This window comes from Microtus pennsylvanicus, chromosome 11 (assembly GCF_037038515.1).
Source record: "Microtus pennsylvanicus isolate mMicPen1 chromosome 11, mMicPen1.hap1, whole genome shotgun sequence".
Taxonomy (NCBI): Eukaryota; Metazoa; Chordata; class Mammalia; order Rodentia; family Cricetidae; genus Microtus; species Microtus pennsylvanicus.
The window spans coordinates 34491641-34516896 of record NC_134589.1 but is presented as its reverse complement, the minus strand read 5'-3'; the positions used below and the strand labels follow the sequence as shown (position 1 = coordinate 34516896).

The 25256-nt window shown below is 43.5% G+C and overlaps 1 protein-coding gene across 1 annotated transcript in view; it reads right to left on the bottom strand.

Annotated features, from left to right (window-relative positions):
* Positions 1 to 25256, bottom strand: part of Gdpd1 (glycerophosphodiester phosphodiesterase domain containing 1) — a 36420-nt gene that overhangs the window by 9743 nt on the left and 1421 nt on the right. The window contains exons 2-6 of the mRNA XM_075991209.1: positions 18526 to 18568; positions 14244 to 14379; positions 11521 to 11566; positions 4433 to 4551; positions 3787 to 3876 (exon numbers count right to left, since the gene is read on the bottom strand). Coding sequence (XP_075847324.1) covers positions 3787 to 3876; positions 4433 to 4551; positions 11521 to 11566; positions 14244 to 14379; positions 18526 to 18568 — 434 coding nt within the window. The remainder of the gene's footprint in view (positions 1 to 3786; positions 3877 to 4432; positions 4552 to 11520; positions 11567 to 14243; positions 14380 to 18525; positions 18569 to 25256) is intronic.

Below are 25256 nucleotides of genomic sequence, written 5' to 3'. Positions count from 1 at the left end.
TTATAAATATTCATTACAGTAACAACTCAGAAATAGCTAGTCCATAATCCATAAGTAGATAAGTGATTATCTACTTTGGAGCCCTGTGGAGCAATGGATGACATTGAAGCCTCTCTGGGACTTTTGTAACATGGGGGTCTGTTGGTTACGTATGAACGAGGGACTAGGAGAAATACACCAAAACAACAGCAAAAAAAAGAGACGAATCTGAGTTCCGTTAAAAATGCACAGCTCATGCTGGGCAGTGGTGGCGCACGCCTTTAATCCCAGCACTCGGGAGGCAGAGGCAGGCGGATCTCTGGGAGTTTGAGGCCAGCCTGGTCTACAGAGTGACTTCCAGGACAGCTAGGACTATATAAAGAAACCCTGTCTCAAAAACCAAAATGACAACAAAAACAAAACAAAACAACGAAAAGAGCACCTAGAGCGCACACGCACATCAATATCGGTGCGGATAAGTCACTGTTCTGCCCTGCTATGGATCAAGTAGAGAACATGAAGTATAGCACTGTATACCGCACGCCCAGCACAGGGGAGGCCGAGCCACAGGGATCTCAAGTTTGAGACCAGCCTGGGATACATGAGACCCTGTTATAAAATGAATGAACAGAATTTTGTGAATTAGAACGAGAATCTAACTCTTACTGAGGAATAACCATAGACTCACAGAGTGTTAGGAAGACAGAGTGTGATGACGTGTGACAGGGCTGTACTAGAGGACCAAAGCTCGCTGACACCGGTGTGCTGCTGCAGATTAGACGTCAGATTTTATTCAGCTTGCATCGTTTTTCCTTTGTGTCAGCCCTTTTGCCCTGTTTCCATCTGTGCGTGTGTGTATGTGCGTGTGTGTAAACTCTGTGATCCATGTACAGGTTCCTATAACCACCACGAATGAGATACAGGGTAGTCTATCAACGCAGTGCCCACTCCCTACCCCCTCCAGTCCCTGTCTCCCGGCAGCCACCAATCTGCAATTCACATCTACAGTTTTGAGAATGTTATATAGATGGAAACACACAACATACAATCCTTTTTAAAAGAAGGGTCTTATTTATTCATTCCTATTTGTGTGTGTGTGTACACGTATCTGTGTGTGTACATGTTTGTTTGCGGTAGCGGTACTTGTGCCCATGTTTGGAGGTCAACCTCATGCCTACTATGTGGATTCTGGGACTCAAACTCGGGCTTTAAGCTTGAGCAACAAGTGATGAATTTCTCTGGCCCCAGCACGTAACTTTTTAAATTTTATATGCATTTATTGCGTGTGTGGTATCAGAAGACAACTCTCCGCTTCCACAGTCTGGCGCCTGGGGGACTGAACTCAGGTCCTTAGGCTTGGCTGCAGGACCTGCTGAGCCATGCCACCCCATCAGTATGTAACATTCTGAGTGTGTGTGTGCACGTCTGGGTGTTCGAACCCAAGGCTTTGAGTATCGCTAGAAGAAGTGTTCTACAACTCCTTTTACTTTTTTATTTTGACACAAGGTCTTGCCAAGTTTCCCAGGCTGGCCTTGAATTTACTTTGTAGCCCAGGTTTACCTTGACCATCTGATCCTCCTGCCTCAGCCTCCAGAGTAGTTGGGATTACAGGCCTGCATTGCAAGCCTGGTTTAAGGCTGAGTTTTTCATTTATTTATAGTAATTATTTTTGTTTTCATTTTTATTTTTTAGACCAGGCTGACCTCAAACTCATAGATCTGCCTGCCTCTGTCTCCTGAGCACTGGGATTAAAGGCGTATGTCACCACACCTCGCTTTACTTTTAATCTATTTTTGTGTATATGCATGGTGTACACAAGGTCATGGGTCACGAGTTGTAGATGGAGCGGCAGGCCGCTTCCCGCCGCCCAGGAGGTCTCCCAGCCACCGGCTAGCTTTACCCAAAATAATTACATGGAAACTGTATTCTTTTAAACACTGCTTGGCCTATTAGCTCTAGCCTCTTACTGGCTAATTCTCACATCTTGATTAACCCATTGCTATTAATGAGTGTAGGACCACGAGGTGGTAGCTTACCGGGAAGGATCTTAACCTGCGTCCACCTTGGAGAGGAGAGCTATAACGTCTGCCTCACTGCCTTCTTCCTCCCAGCGTTCAGTTCTGTCTTCCCTGCTTACCTATGTTCTGACCTATCAGGCCAAGCAGTTTTCTTTATTAATTAACCAATGAGAGTAACACATAGACAGATGACCCTCCTCCATCAACGAGTGGCAATCAGAGGACAGCTGTGTGGAGTCAGCTTCCTCCTCCTGCCTTTGCATGGGTTTGGGGATGAATGACGAAGATGAAATTGCTGGTTCATATGAAAACTGTGTATTTAGTTGTTTTTTTAAAAACAAACCCTCTTCAACTACTGAAGAAAGTGGTTGTACATTCCCTACCAGTAACTTAAGACAGATTCGGCTCCCAGGCATTTGTGCAATCATTATCTTTTGAAAAGCTGTGTGAGGATGTAAAAAACGCTAGCAGGTCAAGAGGCCTCCAGTACAGTCTCTCCCTGTGGTAATACCTTAAAATATTATTTGATAGTGACCAGCTATGAGGGAAAAAAATTCTAGTTGTGAGTTCTTAAGACCTGAAGCTGTGTAGGCAACAAGTGAGTTCTGTGGTCTCCTTTTGTTCACAAGCTCCCTTGGGCCCTCAGCCCAGAGCTCATCGACAACACTTACTAGGCTCGATGGGCCTCAGCTGCGCTCAGTCACGGCATGTTGGACCCCCGAGTGTTTTTGTTTTTTCTGCTGAGAAAAAAGGACTAAAAGAGTTCTTTGAATCTATCTGAGATTTTCTATTTGTGTCATGATATTTTCTCCTACACTTTGATCCCATCTGTGTCCTAAAACAGGGGCCTCGGGCTTAGGATGTAACTCAGTGGCAGCGTGACATGATCCAGCAAATGTGTCGGGCTTGGCTGAATTCCAGCATCACAGGTAAATGAATTAATTGTATAAACAAAAATAAAAACAAATTCTAGTTCTTAAGACTTTTTTTCGGCATTTGAATTCTAAGTTCTATGAGCTTGTGAAAGTGGCTAGAGGGAAAGAGAAAAATCTCTTCAGAAACAAAGCAAAGCAGACAGACACATGTTCAACAACCAGGAAATTTTCAAAGGTGATGTCCACGTAACACTCATCACCTTGGCTAGAGTGTGGGGGTGGGGGAGCAAAAACAACTTGGAAAAGAAAATAGTTTGTTTTGAAATTACACACACATGTGAACGGTTCAGTGAACCTGTCTGATTTGTAGGCAGACAGACAGGCAGGGAAGAGAGGGGCCACTAGGGTGAGGAGCCCACTGATTTCCAAGATGGCCAGCTTCTTCCTCAGCCTGGCAGCTTTTGTCACCCACCAGCAGGCCCCCTGCAGATGGACTAGCTCAAACAATCTGAGGCCTGATCAGGATGTGCCACACAACAGACACAGCCCAATCAACCGTCCTGAAGTTCAGGAGGGCACTGACTCTTCGGAGGCTTTGAAAGCCCCAAACCTCAGGAAGGCCCTGGATTGTCAGCTTTCTGAGCCCCGCCCCGCCCCACCCCACCCCACCCCACCCCGCTGCCTCGACTTTACCTCTGTAAAGTCTTTTTTTCTGCAGACTGCTGCTACCTGGGGCACTTCTGACCTTTTCTGTGTTTTAATTCTTTAACAGGCAGAGAAAAACGAACCCAGTCAAGACTCCTGGACTGTATCACAACAAACAAGCTGCCAGATGCAGTCCGCCATCTTGAGCAGCTTCTGGCTGGTTCCTTCCAAGCACACATGAGCCGGCATCCCGGGTGACCGAAGCTTACCTCTTTGTAGCACTTTTCTACGATATCAGAGTTGGCATTGCCCCACACTGTTAGGTGCTCTCTCTTATACTGCTTCACCAATTCTGAGACCTACGCAGGAAAATTCAAAATTTTACACATATGCCTATGTGTAAATCTACCTGTATCATTTTACTTTAAAAATGGGTTACAATCAATTATCTGCCAATAGACAGTATAAAATTGTGGAAAAACTGGCAAGTAAATTGAGACTACTTTATGAAATGCAAAATTATTTACATTTACCACTCTCAAATGTATTAGAATAGGACTACTTAGTAATCTGACATAAACGAATCCCGAGTGAAACAACTTAAGACTGGTAGTCAATTACAGAAACATCAGGATGGCTGGAGCACAAGGGAGCTTCCTGTTCTCCCGGGCCGGGATAACCCAGCTCACTCTGAAAACAGGGCATAGGAAAGTTTCGAGGTGACCTTTACGGGCATGACTTTAGACAGTGCCGAGGCCCAGCTATCCAGTTTCCTTGATCACTATCAGTCTCTCACCTACTCCGGCCTTATTTAGTTTTTGAAATCAAACAATGCTGATCCCCGTATCGCATTTCCCGGCACACCAGCAATCTGTCACCTACCCTGACCTTCCTGAGGCAATGTCCCTACCGTACCTTCTTAATCAGCACATTGTTGTTGACTTTGATGTCGATGTTAATGGGGGTCTCAGGAAAGGCCTCAAACACCTCCTTCAGCAGTGGAATGCGGTTATCTTTTCCTTCACACTTGCATGCTGAGAAAATAAGATTTTTAAACGGTAACTTCCATTCTTAAAGGAGAACTCTTCCTTAATGGTTGAATTTATAGTACATGGCATGACAAAATATGACCAAGAATAAAGGAAAGAAAGGCCATATGAAATATAATAACACAGACATGTCATCGTGAGCACTCGGTGGCTTCCTTCTTTCCTCGTGTCTTTGGTTTTTAGCCTGTTATTTTTTATGTCCGTAAAAATATTTTTATGTTATACTTTTAAATTTTGATTTCATTTTTTTATCTTATTTTTGTTGTTTTTTGAAACAGGATTTCTCTGTGCAGCCCTGGCTCACCTGGAACAACTTCTGTAGATCAGGCTGGCCTTCAGTTCTCAGAGATCTGCCTGCCTCTGCCTCAAGTGCTGGGATTACAGGCATGTGCCACCATGCCCAGCTGTGACTTCAATTTTTTAAGGTTTTTTTTTTTTTTTTTTTTTTTTTTGGTTTTTCAAGACAGGGTTTCTCTGTGGCTTTGGAGCCTGTCCTGGAACTAGCTCTGTAGACCAGGCTGGTCTCGAACTCACAGAGATCCGCCTGCCTCTGCCTCCCGAGTGCTGGGATTAAAGGCGTGCGCCACCACCGCCCGGCTGTTTTTTGTCTTTTTTTTTTTTTTTTTTTTGGTTTTTCGAGACTGGGTTTCTCTGTGGCTTTGGAGCCTGTCCTGGAACTAGCTCTGTAGACCAGGCTGGGATTAAAGGCGTGCGCCACCATCGCCCAGCTAATCCCAGCACTATGGAGGCAGAAACAGGCAGATCTCTTGAGTCTGAGGCAAGCCTGGTCCACACAGCGAGTTCCAGGGCAGCCAGGGCTATAGAGTGAGACCCTGTTTCAAATCAATAAAGTAATTAAATTATTGTATAGTTATTCGATAGAGTTTTTTTAAGCCTTTAAATAACTTCATACTATACAAGACAGTCTGAGCAAAGTCACATGCCTAATCCAGAGGTTGAGGCAGGAGGATCAGTCATTCAAGGCCAGCCCCTCCCCCCCCAGTGAATTCAAGGTTATCATGGGCTATGTGTGGTACTGTCTCAAAAACCACAGTCAAAGAAAAATTTTAAAAATCAGCAGGGTAGGGCTGGAGAGATGGCTCAGTGGTTAAGAGCATTGCCTGCTCTTCCAAAGGTCCTGAGTTCAATTCCCAGCAATCACATGGTAGTCCACAACCATCTGTAATGAGGTCTGGTGCCCTCTTCTGGCTAACTGTATACATAATAAATAAAAATAAATATTAAAAAAAATCAGCAGGGTATATGTAGCTCAGTGGTAGAGAAATGCCTAGAATGTGTGTGACCCTGAGTTTATCCCAAGCAGCACAAAGCAAAAGGTGAGACAGAAGCCCGCGAGAAAATAGCATCTGTGGATTGTATCAGTAGCAGTATTTGTGTGGTGTATGGTTTTGCAAGATGTTGCCATTGGGAAAGCTGGGCAAAGAGTGTGTAGATCTGTGTACAGGTTCTTACAGTCTTCATGTGACAAAAAACATAGTGCTGGGATTAAAGATGTATGCCCCCACATCCAGATAATTATTTTAATTTAACCTTTCATTATTGAGACTGTTTTGCTATGAGATTATCATAGAAGTTTTCACAGACTTGAGAATAATTCTTAGGCAAAACGAATCCAATAACTTAACTGGTTAAATTAATTAAAAATACATTTTTTGTTTTTGTTTGCCTGACCTAAAAATAAATTTTTAAAGAAGATGGACAGATGGCTAGCAGTGAAGGGCACATACTGCTCTTCCAAAGGACTAGAATTCCGTTCTTGAAACCCACAATGGGTGACTTGCGTTACCTATAACTTCAGCTTTATGTCCTCGCATGCATATGTTCACACGACACACACACTTACACCAACACACACACTTAAAAATAATACAAATGAACTTTTTTTTTTTTTGGTTTAGACAGGGTTTCTCTGTAGCTTTGGAGCCTGTCCTGGAACTAGCTCTTATAGACCAGGCTGGCCTCGAACTCACAGAGCTCCATCTGCCTCTGCCTCCCAAGTGCTGGGATTAAAGGCATGTGCCACCACTGCTCGGCTCAAATGAATATTTTTATTTTTATTTATTTTTTTTAAATATTTATTTATTATGTATACAACAGTCTATCTGTATGTATGTCTGCAGGCCAGAAGAAGGCACCAGACCTCATTCAGATGGCTGTGAGCCACCATGTGGTTGCTGGGAATTGAACTCAGAACCTCTGGAAGAGCAGGCAATGCTCTTAACCACTGAGCCATCTCTCCAGCTCCAAATGAATATTTTTAAAAATGTATTTAGGGACTGGAAAGACCACTCAGCGGTTAAAAGGATTGACTAGTCTTTCCAGAGGACCCAGGTTCAATCACCAGCACCCAAATGGAACTTCACACCTGTCCATAACTCCAGCTCTAGGGGATCTGACACCCTCACACAGGCAAAACATCAATGAACATAACATACAAATAAAATTTAAAAAAAGATGTGTTCATTTTCTTTTATGTGTATGAGCATTTTGCTTGCATGTACACCAAATATATGCCCGAGGCCAGAAGAGGCTGTGTGATGCATTGGAACTGGAGTTCTGGATGGTTTGCTAGACACCATGTGGATACTGGGAACCAAACCCAGGTCTGCAAAGCATCAAGTATGTTTAACCACGGAACCATCTTTCCAGCCCATTATCTGTCAAATCACTACCATCAATGTAGTTTAATTCAAAGAAAAGAGTAATAAAAATTATGTATAAGGCCAGGCATGCTGGTGAACAACTTCAGGAGGCAGAGGATGTCTATGAGCTTAGACCAGCGTGGACAGCCAGTACTAGGTAGAGAGACCGTGTCTCAGAAAAAAAAAAAGTACAAACGGTGTCCCTGATGGCCAGTAAGATGGTTGAGTAGACTGGGTGAGTGGTGGTGCACGCCTTTAATCCCAGCACTAGGGACGCAGAAGCAAGTGAATTTCTATGAGTTCGAGGCCAGCCTGGTCTACAGAGCGAGTTCCAGGACAGCCTCCAAAGCTACAGAGAAACCCTGTCTCGGGGAAAAAAAAAAAAAGAGAGAGATGGCTGAGTGTATACAGGTGCTCACTGCCAAGCCTGATTTCCCAAGACACACATGATGGAGGCAAAGGACTGAGTCCCACACGACTGCCATACACACAGATGTGACCACCTACCTAGTCCTAGCCCCCACAATAAATAAATAAAAAACATTAAAATCTTTGAGAACAAAGCTAATAGGTAAAACATAGATCCAAGAGATCAAATAGAAAGAAACTGATTATTGCATGATTAACTGGAACCAGTCATGAACAAATGTATACAGCCCCTAGGCTTTTTAGTCATAAAGTTAAGTTCATCAGTAAACTCGTTCTGCATTTACTATTTTAAAAAATATTGAGAGGAGCTGAGTGCACCTGTAAACCACAGCACTGGGAGGCAGGGGCAGGTGATCTGCTGTCAAGGACAACCAAGGCTACACAGAGAAATACTGTCTTGGAAGAACAAACAAACAAACAAACAAAAAACCCAGAACAAAACAAAACCAACCAACCAAATAAAAAAATCTTGGGATGGATATCTAGCACTTACACAAATGAGTTTAAATTTATCACAGACTATATAAATCATGTAAAAATCCCTATGTTTAAAAAGGAAAAACTTGGGCTAGAGAGATGGTAAGAAGAATTTGCTGTTCATGCAGGAACCTAAGTTGGTTCCCAGCACCCACGTGGTGGCTCACAACCACCCGTAACTCCAGTTCCGGGAGTCCTGATGCCCTCTTCTGAACTCTAAAAGCACCAGGCATGCAGTGAGCATGCACACATGAAGGGAAAACTATACACATAAAAAATAAATCTAAAAATCATTCTTTAATGTAGAAAACTTGGGCTAAGAATGCAGAGCAGTTGGCAGTGTTTGCCCAGCATGAGGTGGTGGGTTAGACCTCTCCCCCCAGCACTGCGTAATCTGGTCACAGTAGTGAATGCCTGTGATCCCAGCACTTGAGAGAGTATGAAGAATTCAAGGGCAGCTTAGCAGGTGGTGGCACGTGCCTGTGATCCCAGCACTAGGGAAGCAGAGGCAGGTGGATCTCTGTGAGTTGGAGGCCAGCCTGGTCTACAGAGTGAGTTCTAGGACAGTCAGGGCTACACCCAGAAACCCTGTCTTGGGGGCGGAGAAGGAGTTGCTGTAGTCATGGTGTCTCTTCACAGAAACTCTAAGACAATAGTACCACATGTTTGCAATCCCAGCACTTAGAAGGCTAAGGCAGGAGGATTGCTATGACTTCACAGCCAACATGTCTGACAGCTAGTCTAACATCTTTGTTAGAGATGTAAGTGAAAACACACAAAGAGAAATAGATAAAAGGGCTGATACAAGGGGTCTTTTCGTATCTCTGGGTATTACATTTAATGTCAAAATCACCAATATCTATCTAATAAATCTGCTTTTTATTTTTTAAATCTCTATTTATGCATTTGTGTGTGGGTGTTGGGTCCGCTGAGACTGTAGTTATAAAATATCACACATGGGTACTGGGAACTGAATCCCAGTCCTCTGGAGGAGCAATATGTACTTTCACCGCTGGCCATCTCTCCACCCCCTACAGTTTATTTCTCTCCTAAAACTAATTTAAACTGATTTCTGTTACTAACAATCTAAAAATTGTAGGCATGATACCCTAGTTCTGTGTTATTAAAGCAGTACCTACTGGCTGTATGGGGATACTTATATTTAAAATACTTAGCCAGGCAGCGGTGGTACATGCCTTTAATCCCAGCACTCAAGGGAGAGATAGGCAGATCTCTGAATTCGAGGCCAGCCTGGTCTACAGAGTGAGTTCCAGGACAGCCAGGGCTACACAGAGAGACCCTGTCTCGAAAGAGTATTTCCTCAAATCAATATAGATTATTAAAGATACTTAGGTGAAGACAAATCCGACACATGTTAGATTGAATCCTGCCTTACAAATAGATGGTTTTCATTTTTATTCGATTATTAATTTTTGTTTTAATTTACCTGTGTGTCTGTAAGCACATGTGTGTTTCCTGTGGGTGCTGGAGAAGGCTGGAGGAGGCTGGAGGAGGCCAGAGGAGGTGTGAAATCCCCTGAAGCTAGAGGCAGGCAGTTGTGAGCAAACCAATGTGGGTGCTGGGAACCAAACTCAACTCCCCCTGGAGGAACACCAATCACTCTTCACCACTAAGCTAGTCTCCAGCTCTTTGTTTTTATGTTTTGAGACAAGGTGGCCCTAGCTGCCCTGTCTCACAAATATCCAGTAACTTTTAGGGGGTCCCCCTTTTATTTATGTTTCTTCCTTTCCCCAAAGCCTACCCTGCTTTTGGTGTTTAAAGAATATTTTTAAAATTTGAAATTATGCATATGTGTGAGTACCTGAGTGTGTGTGTGTGTGAGTGTGTGTGTGTGTGTGTACTGCATGAAGCAAGAGCTTCAAGAGCTCTTAACTGCTGAGCCCTCTCTCCAGAGCCAACCTTTGCTGTTTTGGAGAAAAAGACTCACTTCATACTCCAATCTGACCTTGTACTTGTGGTGATCCTCCTGCCTCAACCTCCAGTGCAGGGATTACAGGTACGATCAACCACACTGGGCCTTCAACTCTAGCTCAACAAGTACTCTACCACTGAACTAGATCTACAGCCCTATACTGGCTAATTTAAAATCTATCTCATGTGGTAGGCACAGTTATTTTAAAAACGGATATGAATAAATCCACTGGGGTCTGTGAGATGGCTTGGAGGTTAGAGGTGCCTTCACCAGGCCTGACAACCTGGGTTCAATACCTACACGATGACAAAGGAGAGAATCAACTCTCACAAGTTGTCTTCTGATCTCTGAATGTACACATGCACACGTGCATACGCATGCGCGCACGCACACACAGAGTTAATTAATTAACTAATAAAATTTAAAAGTCTCTCACAACAATGACGACGACAAAATAACAGCGTTGCCGGGTCGTGGTAGCACAGGTCTTTAATCTCAGCACTTGGGAGGCAGAGGCAGGTGGATCTCTGTGAGTTCGGGACCAGCCTGGTCTACAGAGTTCCAGGACAGGCTCCGAAGCACAGAGAAACCCTGCCTTGACAAACCAAAAATAATAAATAAATAAAATAAATAAATGCTACTTTAAAAATTTTAAACAAATGTATCAGAATCAGAAAGGATCTACAAGAGGCCTTTCATTTTCTTTCTTTCTTTCTTTCTTTCTTTCTTTCTTTCTTTCTTTCTTTCTTTCTTTCTTTCTTTCTCTTTTTTTGAGACAGGGTTTCTCTGTAGCTTCGGAGCCTGTCCTGGAACTAGCTCTTCTAGACCAGGCTGGCCTCAAACTCACTTAGATCTGCCTGCCTCTGCCTCCTGAGTGCTGGGATTGCCACCACCGTCTGGCTTAAGAGGCCCGTTCTATTCATTTACTTATTTATTTATTCTCCATTCTATTTCTAATGGCCAGCTACTATGAGCACCGGCAATGCCATCAGACTTGAGCTTTAGATGTACGTAAGTAGTAGTACAAAGTCATCAAGCACGGTGGCTGGATTCTCCAACCCCCACTCCTCTGCAGGCTGAGGCAGGACAACTGCGAGTTTGAGGCCAGTCTGGGACACACAGCAAATTTAAGATACAGACTGAGACTATCACAGCACACACACCCTGCGCTACATTCACACGCTGAAAAGTATAAGGAATCTCCAAGAATCTAAATTCATTTTATTATTATGGTATTCAGGCTTCAATGAGCTGTCAAGTGACTTTAAGCTAAGTGATATAGTTCAATCTTTAGGCCAAATACTCTTAGAATCAGACAGTCATCAAAGTTTTAGACTTGCAGGTCAGAGGTCAGGTTAGAGGACAATACCATTAGCAAGAAACTACTATGATTCTTAACAGAAATGAATATACTTTAATGTCAGCATTTAAACCATAAAAAAGAAAGGTTACCTCTCTGAAAGGGGACATCCAGTTTGCAAAGGTAGGGTGGGAGCTCCTTAAAAAGATATGATGAAAAAATAGTTATCTCTCAAAAACAAAAAGCACTTTGGTGTTTCACATGACAAAGATTTAGTATCTTTAAAAAAGATTAAGACGTAGCATACATTTAAACACAGCATCCTTCAGCTTTCCAGAGGCAAAGTCATGATAGAATTACTTAGACACCACCTACAAGAAATCTGGAATACTTAAATTTATAGTATGTTTTTTAAGGTTTTGCCTCCTCACATTTTTAAAAGATTTGTTTTTATTATTTTTAATTATGTGTAGGTGTGTGTGTGTGTGTGTGTGTGTGTAGATGACCTTGAAGGCAAGAGGTGTTGGATACCCAAGAACTAACTGGCTGATGTGAGGGCTAGGAACTGAACTCAAGACCCTCCTATTGTTGAGACATTTCTCTGGGCCCTAAATTTGTATTATTATTATTGTTGTTGTTGATGATGATGATTTGAGACAGGGTTTCTCTGTGTAGCCCTAGCTGTCCTAGAACTGGCTCTGTAGAACAGGCTGGCCTCAAACTCAAAGATCTATCTGCCTGCCTCTGCCTCCTGTGTGCTGCTATTAAAGGTGTATGTCACCAGGTCAGGTAGAGGCACAACTTTTGAGTGCTGTAATTATAGGCATTTGCCCTCACACACATCACAGAATTTGTAGCACAATACACATAGTTAATAGTGAATATAAAGCTGTAGAAAACCAACAGAGTAAACCAACAGACTATAGCATATTAATGTCAAGTTTTTCCAGGGGACAGAAGCAGACACTAGTCTTAGTGCTTACTGTTGTGACCATAGATAGATTATATGATTTAGAATGTTCCGTTACTTTTATCTAGCACGTGTGTGTGAGCCTGAGCATACCGCAGTGCATTCACACAGTGTAGAGGGCACAACGCAGGAGTCAGCTCTCTCCTTCCATGAGAGCTTCCAGGGATAGAACTCACGACTGTCAGGCTTGGCCTCAGAATGCCTTTATCCACTGGGCCATCTTGCTGGCCCAGATGGTTTCCCCTTTCATTAAATTTCTTTCATAATCAGATTTTTAAAAGACTCTAAGCGTGGGCACCATGTGTGCCACAGAGCACACGAAGGTCAGAAGAGAACTTCTGGAAATTGGGTTTCTCTTTCCACTTATTTGGAAGTAGGGTCTCCTTTGGGGTTTCTGTTGCTCTGAATGCTTGGGGCTAGCTGGCCCCTGAGCTCCCGTATGATTTTCCTTTCTCTACCTCCCATCTTGTGGTCGGAGTGCTGGGATCACAGACACACAGCACTTCATTTTTTCTTTCCTCTCACCTGGCTTCTTGATCTGGGCTCTGGAGATCAAACTCAGGGTGTCTGCCTTTCCTGGCAATCACCTTTCTCTGCTCAGCTATCTTGCTGGCCCTTTAACAGATTTTTAAATGATGCTTTCCTACACTGGAAGGTTAAAACTAATTCCTATGTTAAATGTGACTCAAACACACAACTTGATTTGCAATGTAATTACACATTTGATGACGTATACTTTTATCAAAATATTTATGTAAGTGGGGATATAGCCAGCAGAGTGCTTGCCTAGCGTGTCTCTGAGGCCCTGGGATCTAACTTCAACATCCATGTAATCTGGCACAGTGTTGTGATAGTCTGGATGTCATTGGCCCCCATAATCTCAGAGAGAGTGGTGCTATCAGGAGGTGTGGTTTTCTTGGAGTGGGTATGGGCTTGTTGGAGGAAGTGCGCCACTATGGGGGCAGACTTGGAGGTTTCCTATGCTCAGGATACCGCCCAGTGTCTCAGTCGACTTCCTGTGGCCTGTGAGAGGTAGGACTCTCAGCTACTCCTCTGACACCATGTCTGTCTGCATGCCATACTCCCTGTCATGATGATAATGGACTGAACCTCTGAAACTGTAAGCAAGCCACCACGATTAAATGTATTCTTCATAAGAGTTGCTGTAGTCATGGCCTCTCCTCGCAGTAATAGAAATCTTAACTACAGCAGTGGTGTATACCGACAATCCTAGGGCATCTGGGAAGCGAAAGCAGGATTATCAGAAATTCAAGACTATCCACGGCTCCACAGGGAGTCCACGGCCAGCCTCGGCTACAGGAGACTCTGTCTAAAGGAAGATAGGAAGCAGGTCCCCACAGCTGCACTGGAACCACACAAATTCCTTGCTGCATGCCAAGATACTTTAACATCTTTTTCTTTTTTCACTTATTTTAATCACTGTCATTCCATAAGGATTTTGTTGTTTGGGTGGTTTGGGTTTTGTTTACTTCTTTTCTATTTTATAAGTATTTTGCCTGCATGTATGCCTGCGCACCACTTATATGTCTGATACCTATAGAGGCCCAAAAAGTGTGTTGGATCCCCTGGAACTGGAGTACAGACAGTTGTGAGCTACCATGTGGGTGCTGCGAACAGAAACAGGGTCGTCTAGAAGAGCAGCCAGTGCTCTCAACACTGAAGCCATCTCTTCAGTTCCTGTTTGTTTGCTTTGAAACAGGTGCCCAGGCTGGCCTCAAGCTTTGGACAAGCAAGCTTCCCAAGTGCTGGGATTACAGCTGTGAGCCATAAAACCAGTCTAATCATCATCATTCGCAAAAGTTATTTATTATAGTGACATCTGGCTCTTTTCTGCCTTAAATATTTTAGCCCTACATATAATGCCATTCGTTTATTTTTACTTACACAGTATTTGAGGTCAGAGACATTTACATTGATCCCAGTTGACCTCTTCAGATTTGCATCATGCGACACTACAACTTGTTCATCTTTTGTGATATGGCAGTCCAGTTCCAACATATCAGTTCCAATGGTAACTGCACTGGAGACATAAGAGAAAATAGCACTGTGGAAACTGATGAACATTTACTTTACATGTATCAGAGACAAACATTCTGATTTTAAAATCCAGGTTACCGCACAACAATAGCTCAACCACATTTATCATGACTCATCAAAGTGATGCTATAATCGTATAATAAATTATTAAAATGTTGTGGCTTATGGTACGTGAATCATGTTGTCTCTTCCAAAGCAGCTATGGTTAATTCTGGCATTTCAATACAGTGGGGAAAATACCTGACCAGAAACAAAGAGATTTGGGAGGCAATTTCTGACACGTTAGTAAAACTTGGGGCAAGTAGACTTTCCTCTTATGGTGTATTTCCATACCTATAACATGAAATTATTAAGAAATAAGACAAATATGGCTGCTTTTTATCATCTTCAGGATGATACTATTAGGCAGTATGGTGGTAAACTTCCGTAATCTCAGCACTTGGGAGAGGAGGGAGGAGGACAGCAGAGCGAAAAGTAAAGATAAAACTCCACCGATGGATTCCACCCAGAGGGAGATCTAGGAAACAACAGTAAAGGAAGAGAAGAACCAGGTGAGCTGGTGCAGTCTGTGATCCCAGAACTCGGGGGTGTGGCAGGGTAAGAAGTTTAAGGTCATCCTCAGCTACAGAGGGTGAAGTTCAGGGACAGCGAAAGAAAGGGAAGAGAAAGGAATGAGTGAATGAATCTGGAAAATAATACATGAACAAAAGAAGTCTGTCAAAGACATAGAATGATAACAATGAAAATAAGTAGAAATCTTAGAGATAAAATTCAACCACTAAACTTAAGCATGTAACAAAGTTTCAGAGTCACATCAACTGAAGACTCATGGATGAGACTTTGCACAGAATAGGGTGTCTCACTAATAAGGATTTACAAATGGCTAGTAAGTGAAAAACAAGACATTCAACAGCAAAACTACTAGGAAAGGCTAGATATAGTAGCTCACACCGGAAATCCCAGCATTTAAGAAGCCGAGGCTGGAGAATGTCCCCAGTTTGAGTCCAATCTAGAATATACAGTCTAGATCAGCCTCACTGTGAGACCTGTTGAAGTAGGCTCACACAGCAAATAGTTTAGTGAACAGACTGTACTTGGCTTAGGGGAAGAACAGCACACCCCACTCTTCTAATTCATTTGAAAGTCTGAGTACTTTGCCTGAAAATTACTACACGCACACACACACACACACACACACACACTTACCTCCGAATGACACACCTAGTAGAACATCCTCCAATCCCTACTAGCACTGGATTACTTGTATATCCCCTTTGAATAAGTTTCTCTTCCCCTTAATGACCATCAAACTTGGGCAGTTTCTATTCGAATCTATCCATTCTATGTCATGATACAGGGGAGACCGAGCCTGAAAGTGCTCTGAGTGTATATGTGCAATAAGGCAGAACTGTATCCTCAAGTGAATTTCTTTTCAGGAGACTCTCCTATTTGTCATCTATGCATATGATCAAAATCAGATGAATAGCCAGACATGGTAGCACATACCTTTAATCCCAGCAGTCCACTCAGGAGGAAGAGGCAGGAGGATCTCTGTGAGTTCAAGGCCAGCCTAGTGTATATAGTGAGCTGCAGGACAGCCAGTACTATATAGAGAGACCCTGTCTTAGAGAGAAAGAGAAGACAGAGAGAGAGGTGCAAGGCATGGTGGTGCATATCTGTAACCCTAGCACTTGGGGGGTGAAGACAAGATGATTAGGAGTTCAGATCCGGTTTCAGCTACATGTCAAGGTGAGGGTTGTGTGAGTCTTGGTTATATGACCTTGCCCCCCCCCCCATCACAAAGATAGATGTGGAAAACAAGACAAAACAGCAAAAATGCCGCCAAAACAATGCACAAAACTTTCAAGGGCCAAAGAGCTGGCTCAGCAGAAAAGAACATGTATTGCTTCCACAGATGACCCCGGGTGGTTCCCAGCACACAGGAGTGCAGCTGTGAGGCCAGAAGCAGCAGCTGGAGCTGGAGGCTGAAGCTGGCAGCTGTGAGGGTCTTCTGCAAAAGCTGTTAACTGTTCATTCTTGAGGCATCTCTCAGACCCATAACTAGAATCAAAAACAAAAAACATAAAACTTCCAAAAGGTCCTGTTAAGAAATTGATTTGAGCCAGGCGGTGGTGGTGCACGCCTTTAATCCCAGCACTTGGGAGGCAGAGACAGGAGCAGAGTGGTCTACAGAAAGTTCTGGGACAGCCAGAGCCTTGTGTCGAAAAACAACAAAACAAAACAAACACAAAAAGAAGCAGAAGACTGACAAGACAAGATGGCTCAGTGAGTTAGGGAGCCACATGGAGAAAGGAGAAACTGACTCCTGCCGATCTCTCTCTCTCTCTCTCTCTCTCTCTCTCTCTCTCTCTCTCACTCACTCATGAGAGATGAGAGCCAGGGCAAGCTTAATTATTTTGACTCTATGCCAAATTCTGCTTCCAGGCATTGCTAATATAACTTACTTCTCCTACCATTCATATAAGTACCACAGGGATTATATTGTCCTCTTTGTATTTACCTATGTGGCCCAGTTTAATAACCTAGTTTTATTAGCTCTTACGAGTCAGGTTTTGCAGGGTGTGGTGGTACAAGCCTGTAATCTTGGCACTCAGGAGCTGGAGGTAGGAGAGTCAGTTTAGACACATATTCCTTTCAAGGGCAGCCTAGTCTATGAGCAACCATCTCAAAAAACAAACGCCAGAATTTATATACCCAAGGACTGGCTAACTGCATGGGCGTGCAGCACAATTCTTTAGTTTCAGGTTCTATGCTCACTATGAAGGGGTTGCTATATCCTTTTTGGTTTTTCAAGACAGGGCTTCTCTGTGTAACAGCCCTAAACGTTCTGGAACCATTTGTAGACCAAGCTGGCCTTGAACTCTCTGCCCCCCAACCCCGTGCTAGGATTAAAGGCAAGTGCCACTATCACCCAACTTTTTTTTTAAATGATTTATTTATTTTTATTTTATGTGCAATGGTGTTTTTTCTGCATGTATGTCTGTGTGAGGGTGTTGGGAACCCTGGAACAGGAGTTACAGACCACTGTGAGCTGCCATGTGGGTGCTGGGAATTGAACCTGGGTCCTGTGGAAGAATAGCCAGTGCATTAATTGCTGAGTCATCTCTCAAGCCCTGAAATAATCTTTGAAGATGTCACTTAATGGTGAAAAGCAGAACTTAGACCAAATCCTGCTGGGCTGCAGAAGTACCTGGGCCATAGAGCACATGTTAGCACGCAGGAAGCCCTGACTTTAATCTCCAGCATAACAGACAGACCAACCCTCCTGATTGGTCCTAATTACATATAAAATGTTTCCATATTGCTTAGGAGTTTGGGACCACTCTGGTCAACAGAGAGAGATGCCCAACCCATCACCAAAAAAAATTGGCTTAAAATTGTATTAGAATTCTTTTCTTACTAAGTATGGATAGGTAATGTCTTCCTTTCATTGGCCTTGCTTCATATCCCATTTTGTTATTCAGAAAGGAAAACAGGCTGATGGCAATCATCGGGCCCCAAGACAAAGCACAAGGGCCCCAATCAGCATCTCCTGCAGCCTCTACTATTATGACAAAGCCTTGAAAAGGCCTCTGTATGAACTATGAATCCATTATTAATAGAAACAATTTAACTCATCTCACTAAAAAAATAACAGCAGCACACAAGAGGATCCCAAGAAGAACCCTGATTGCAGGTTCCGGCTGAACAGAAACTCCAGGAACAAAGACACACAAATCCTATTCATAACCAGCAACCAATGTCACAGTTGGCTCTGGGACAGGCACCAAAGCTACAGAGAAACCTTGTCTGGAAAAAAACCAAACAACAACAACAAACAGTTGGCTCATTTGCTCTTTCTGCACTCGACCAACTAGCACTATTCACAGGTCTGTCCCTTGTCACAGATGTCTGCTTCCAGCTCTGGAAATAGTGTGTCTTTGGACTACTCAAAACTGCTTTGACAGTTACACAGAAGCCAAACACTCTGTGTAATACTTCAAACTACAACAAAGGCATTTTATAGAAACTGCTATCGCAAGCGAGCAGCACACACACGCCATCTCCCTTCTCGCCATCACTTAACTTCAATGACAGGCTGTAAGAGGGGACCTTCCGATGTACTTACTGCTGGAAGGCGGCCATTGTGTTCTCCAGGTTTTCTCCAGCACCTGTGGAAACAAGGAGTTTAAATTTCATTTACTTGCCACACTGAACATTTTATTTCTCTAGAAACTGCAATGAGCCTTTTAAAAATGTGTGTGTGTGTGCGCGTGTGATGGGCGAGATGGATGGAATCCTATTTTTCAGGGTTTTTTTTGTGCCCCCCCCCCCCCCGCAGGGTTTCTCTATGTGACCTTGGCTGTCCTGGAACTTGCTTTATAGACTAGGCTGGCTTCAAACTTGGAAATTTGCCTGCCTCTACCTCCCGAGAGCTAGGATTAAAGGTGTGTGCCTCTACCACCTGGCCAGAGCCCTTTTTTAAATGATTGGAGATATAGCACACATCCCTTGTGAGCATGTGCCACAGTATGCATGTGGGCAGATGATAACGTCAGGTCTGACTTCTGCTGTGTTTGATGGTGTCTGTTGTTTTCCCCAGTCGATGGCAGGCTAGCTGGCCCTTGAGCACCTAGCTCTGACTGTCATCTCTAAAGAGCTATGGGAGTACTCATGTGGTACACATTGCCTTTTACATGGGTTCTGGGAAGTCAGACTTACATTCCTTTCTTTTGGTATGCTCCCCCCCCCCCCCAGCAAGACAGGATTTCTCTGTGTAGCTTTGAAGCCTGCCCTAGGACTCGCTCTATAGATCAGGTCGGCCTCGAACTCACAAAGATCCGCCTGTCTCTGCCTCCCGAGTGCTGGGATTAAAGGTGTGCACCACCACTGTCCGGCCCAGTACTAACTTTTGCAAACTAAGTAAATGATGGTGAAGAATACAAAGACTACCAATGCATTTTGTACCATGGTTCTGATTCATGCTATGGCAACAGCAATTTTAACCACTGGTGCTTTCTGAGTAGATAGAGAAATACTAGGGACTGAAATTTCAAGGCCGCGGATATGCAAGCATTACAGCACCACTGAGCTACACGCCCAGACATACTTATCCACGCTTTGTAGAACCAGTGAAGACATCAGCACAGTAAATGCGGTGAACTCTGTCTTAGGGGCATAGCCTTGACCTTGCAGACTGATGTAAGGGTATAAAGAACCCACAGAAGCCAGAGACCATGCCCTGAAGATGCCAGAAGAATGCATCAGGATGACTTCTGGGGACACAGGGTAATGCACAAGGGCCTTTTTGACAGGATCGCTATGTAGCCCAGGCTGGCCTCAATCTCTCAGTTTGCCTGTCTCCTTGGTGATGGAGTTAAAGACATAATGCTACCACTGTTCAGCTAACAGGAACTTGTGAAGTTCTGGAAATGTTCTATTAAATTTTCTTTGTTATATTTAGAGCCAGGAATGGTGGTACACTCCTATAATCCCAGGACTTACGAAGCAGAAACAGTGTTTATGGTCAGCTGGGTCTTATAGTGAATTCCAGGACACCCTGTCTCAAAAACAAAACAACAAAAAAGCAAACAACAATAAAACCAATAAATAAGTAACGTTTTTTATGAGACAGGGTATCTCCGCATAGCCCTGGCTGTCCTAGAACTCTCCCTGCACACTAGACTGGCCTCAAACTCACAGAGATCCACCTGCTTCTGCCTCCTGAGTGCTGGGATTGAAGGTGTGCGCCACCACTGCCTGACTCATTTAACCATTTTTAGACAGGGTCTCTCTACACAGCCCTAGCTGTCCTAGAACTTGCTGTGTAGATTAGGTTGGCTGTGAAATTTACAGAAATCTGCTTGCCTCTGGCCCTCAAGTGCCAGGATCAAAGATGTCTGCCACCATACCTGGCTTTAATTTGCTTTTTAAAAAATGTAAAACTGGTGAGTAATCCGGTGGCGGCGGCATACTCCTTTAGTCCCAGCACTTGGGAGACTGGGGCAGGTGGATCTCTGAGTTTGAGGCCAGCCTGGTCTACAAAGTGAGTTCCAGTGGGTAATTTCCTTAATGGACTTAGGCCATTTAAAAATGTGTCTGAATGATAGATTTCTTTATATAACTACTCCTTGATTTATTACATCTATATTCTGAGATATTTAATTTGTTTCCATTTTTGGTTATTTTAGATAATAGAGTGCTGAAGATTTAATTTTTTAAAAGCTAGTGAGATAGTGTCTCATGTATCCCAAAGTGTAACCAAGAATGATCTTTCTTTCTTTCTTTTTTGAGACTGGGTTTCTTTGTGTAACAGTCCTGGCTGTCCTGGAATTTACTCAGTAGACCAGTGTGGCATCAAACTCACAAAGACCCACCTGCCTCTGCCTCCTGAGTGCTGGAATTAATTATTTGTGCTACCAACGCTTGGCTCTTTTTTTTTTTAAAGATAGGATTTTATTATATAATCCTGGCTGCCCTCCAAATCACAGAGACCTTCCTGCCCTGCCTCTGAAGTGTTAAGATTAAAACCATATTAATGGATTAAATCACTTAACTATCACTAATACTGAATAAGTGCTCAAGAGGCCTGGAGATACATGTCGGAGTAGAAAGCTTGTCTAGTGTGCAGGAGGCCCTGGGCAGACAGGACACGCAGCATTTTCTGTACTTCATTAAGATCCTAACAACTATCCCTCTCCTGTGAGGCAATTAAACTTCCCTGGGAATTTAATGGCAATGCAGGGCATGGTAGTTCGCGTCTGTAATCTCCGCTGTACAAAGCCATGGAGAATTGTGAGTTTGATGCTAGCCCAGATGACTACATAGTTAGATCCCACCTCCAAAACAAAACAACAAAATACCACCACCCCAAACATGACATTAGCTCTAGAGTCACATAAATGGTACATCTGAGCCTGTCTTCCTACCATGAGCTACGCTGCATGGACCTTATGGTGCCAGGCTACCACCCAGACAGCCTCTTCCTTTTCAGTTTTACAGGCAAACAATTTCCATATTCTTCTATTTGCTCTAAAACTAGGAAGTAAATTCCTCAGGGACTATTCCTGCAGATTACTGAGACTCACCTGGTGAAGCCTGCAGAGTTCCCAAGGGACTAATTAAGAAACACAGTGTTCCTCTCCAAGGAATTATTTAGTGGTAGGTCCTCCCTCGTGAACTTGCTTGAATTTACTTTCTCTCAAATCATCATCATGTGACTCACAGAAACAGCCTAATTAATTTTTTGTTTCTCCTAAGAAGTAACTACAGTTTCCGGATCTACAATTAAACAATTCTACACACTAAATGCTTTCTTCCCTCTGTGGTTTTGAGGCAGGGTCTTGTGCATTGCAGGTTAGCGCTGAACTCACTATGCAGCTGAGGGTGACTTTGAACATCTGATCCTTCTGTTTCCACTTTCCAGCATGTGGAAACATGGAATTACAGAACGTGCCACCATTCCTGGCTTACATGGGTCTGGGGATGGAACGTGGGTCTTCATGTATGTTAGGCAAGTACCATTTCCTCAGCTCCTCAAAACTGTCCTCACACATTACTTACTTCATGTGAGTGTGCACAGACACCTTGTTTGTCTGTGATAAAGACCATTGCCACCCAAGGGGTTGTGTCAGCTGACACTTCTAGGTCACAGTCCATCACTGAAGGAGGGCAGGCAGGAACTCAGGCAGAAGCCATGGTGAAACACTACTTACTGACATGTCCCTCATGGCTTGCTTAGCCTGCTCTCTTATACCATCTAGGACCGCTTGTCCAGGGATGGCCCCGCCCACAATTGACTGGGCCCTCCCATATTAATCATTAGTCAAGAAAACACCCTATAAAGCTAATCTGATGGAGGCATTTTCTCAGTTAAGATTCCTTCTTCTCGGACACATCTAGGTTTATGTCGAGGTAACAAAAACCACCCAACATATCTACCATGCGAGTCCCATCCATCAAATTCAGGTTGTTTGGCTTGGCAGCTGACATCTTTACCTACTGAGCCATCAACTATAGGTTTACTGAGTCCTACTATAGGTTTATTGAGATGGAATCTTACACAACACAAGGTGGCTTCCAACTCACTACACTACAAGGGGTGACCTTGAACTTGTGTTTTTCCTGCCTCAGGTGCATTTATGTTTTAGCCATCTCACTATGTAGACCAGGCTGATTTCAAACTTACAACCTTCCTACCTTCCCAGTGCTAGGACTAACCTATTCATTTTATTTTATAGTTCCACTGTGTACTTTTTTTGTGTCTGTATGAGTGTTTATGTTTGGAGGAAAGCTTTAGGTGTCATTTCTAGTGCTAACACTTTTTTTGAAGACAATATCTCATAAGCCTTGAACTCACTTGTTGTGGGATATTTGCACACCGTGTGAAGATGTACTGCTGTGATTGGTGTAATAAGGAGCTAACTGGCCAACAGCTAGGAAGGAGAGGACAGACAGGCTTTCTGGGAAGACAGAGAAAGAGGAGGGAAAATCTAGGTGCACGGATTTTTGCCAATAGACTTGGAGCAAGTTGGGCGTGCTATACTAAGAGGCCGGTGGTCCCCAGGAGAGAACACAACTATATACAGTGCTCAATACGGGACACCAAATGAAGTATTTATCTAATTATTCTTTATTGATAAAATTTCAGGAGTCAGATATTGGAGTAAGAACCTGATAGATCGAGAAACATCCAATAGCCTCCCTTCTCTCCTTCCTTGATCCAAAAGGGCCATGAATCTTTCCAAACCCCTCCCTATCACTTCCCGTGTCTCTCTCTATATCCTCAGTTCTCTAAAACCTCTATGGCTATTTGGGTCGGCTAGTAGCTAGCTCCACCCTCTTTATTGGCAATCTTGGGAGTGTCAGAGTGCACGAAATATCCCCTACACTCATCACATAGACTGTACTAGCTGGCCAGAGTCCAAGGGACCTGTCTTCACCTCAACACTGGGAATACATGTACATACACCACAGCTCCAGGCTTCTTCTACACAGGTTCTGGGACTCAAACTCGGGTCCTCTTACCAACTGAGCGATCTCCCAGTCCCCTGTGTTTTCAGTCTATATTAATTTTCCTCCTTGATGTAGTGTTTCCTAATTACTTTGGATCAGTTCATCTTTGATAGGATAATGAAAGGAAACATTGCATTTTGCATCTTAACATACGATTTTTAAAAACTTTTTAAATATTTTTTTTAGTGTGCACTGGTGTCAAGAACCCCTGGAACTGGAGTTACAGACAGTTGTGAGCTACCTTATGGGTTCTGGCATTGAACCCAGGTCCTCTGGAAGAGCAGCCAGCACTCAGAACTGAACTCTCCATCTCCTGAATAAGATGTTTTTAAACATTTACTTATTTTATGCATGTGTACACATATGCATGGAAGTCAGAAAAATTGTGGGATTCAGCTCTTCTCTCCTACCATGTTGGGTCCCTCAGATTGAACTGCCTGGCAGCAGGTGTCTCTGCCCATCTCCCTGCCTGGGATCTAGATTTAAAAGCTGTGAAGGAAAGCAATATTGGTTCAGCTCCTTCTGCAAACTTTCAGACGTTTGCATATGAACTGATGTTTACTTTCCTTGGAGTTTTTGTCTGGCCACCATTATATCATCCATTAATATCCTCATATATATGACATACAGTGTGCTAGCGCAGTGTTTATAAAACCAATGAAAAACTGCAGCTTCAGCCACAAGAGAATAATCTTCAAGCCACATGATGGCAGCATGTGCCTTTAATCCCAGCACTTGAGAGACAGAGGCAGGCTCTATGAGTTTGAGGTCAGCCTGGTCTACAGAGAGAGTTCCAGAACACCTAGGGCTACACATAGAAACCCTGACTTAAAAACCAAAAACAATAAACAAAAACAAAACAACAAAAAACCTTAATTAAACTAAAATAATAATAATAATCTCCAAAAGGAAGATTGGGGTGACAAATACCTGTGATGGCAGCATTCAGGAAGCTGAGGCAGGAGTATCTCAAATTCAAAGCCATTCTGTTCAAAGCCAGCCTGAGCTATATACAGTAAGACTATTTAAAAAGCAACAACAAAATGGCAAGAACTGATCTGGATAGCGAGTGCAGTGGGTAAATCATTTGCTTCAGATCCCCAGAACCCATGCACAGGCCAGAAGGAGTAGAACCCAGAACCCATGCACAGGCCAGAAGCAGTAGAACCCAGAACCCACCCAAACGTCAGAAGTAGTAGAACCCAGAACCCATGCATAAACTGGAATCAGTAGAACCGGCATCTGGTGTGTAATCCCAGTTCCCCTACTGCTAGACGGTAAGTTCAGGCAGGAGAAGCTCCAAGCCCCAACTCAAGTTTCCTGGTGAGTTCAGCTATGAACAATAAGAGGCTCCATTTCAAACAATGTGAAAGACAAGGACCAACATCGGATAGTGTCCTCTGACCTCCAAGCATGTGCTCTAGTATGTATGTGCTAGAAAACACACCAATCACCAACAGCTAGGCATGACAGCACACGACTCTGATCCCAGCACTCAGGGAGGCAGAGGCAGGCAGTCAAGGCTACCCTGCTCTACAGAGTTAGTTACAAGACAGCCAGGGCTATACAGGAAAAACAAAACAAAAAACAACAACCCAGTCTTTAAAAACAAAAGTGGGAAACTGTGTTGAAATGACAAAACTCTACAAAAGAATGATAATGCATTTCTATGCCGTATTAGTCAAAATAGAAGCCATGGTCCCACACCTTTACTAAACTCAGCTCTGGGAAGGCGGAGGCAGAGTTCCAGACCAGCCTGGTCTACATAGCGACTTGCAGGCCAGCCAGGGCTCCATAGCAACACTCCAACTTTGGAAACTCTAAAAACAAAAAGCATTATGGTAC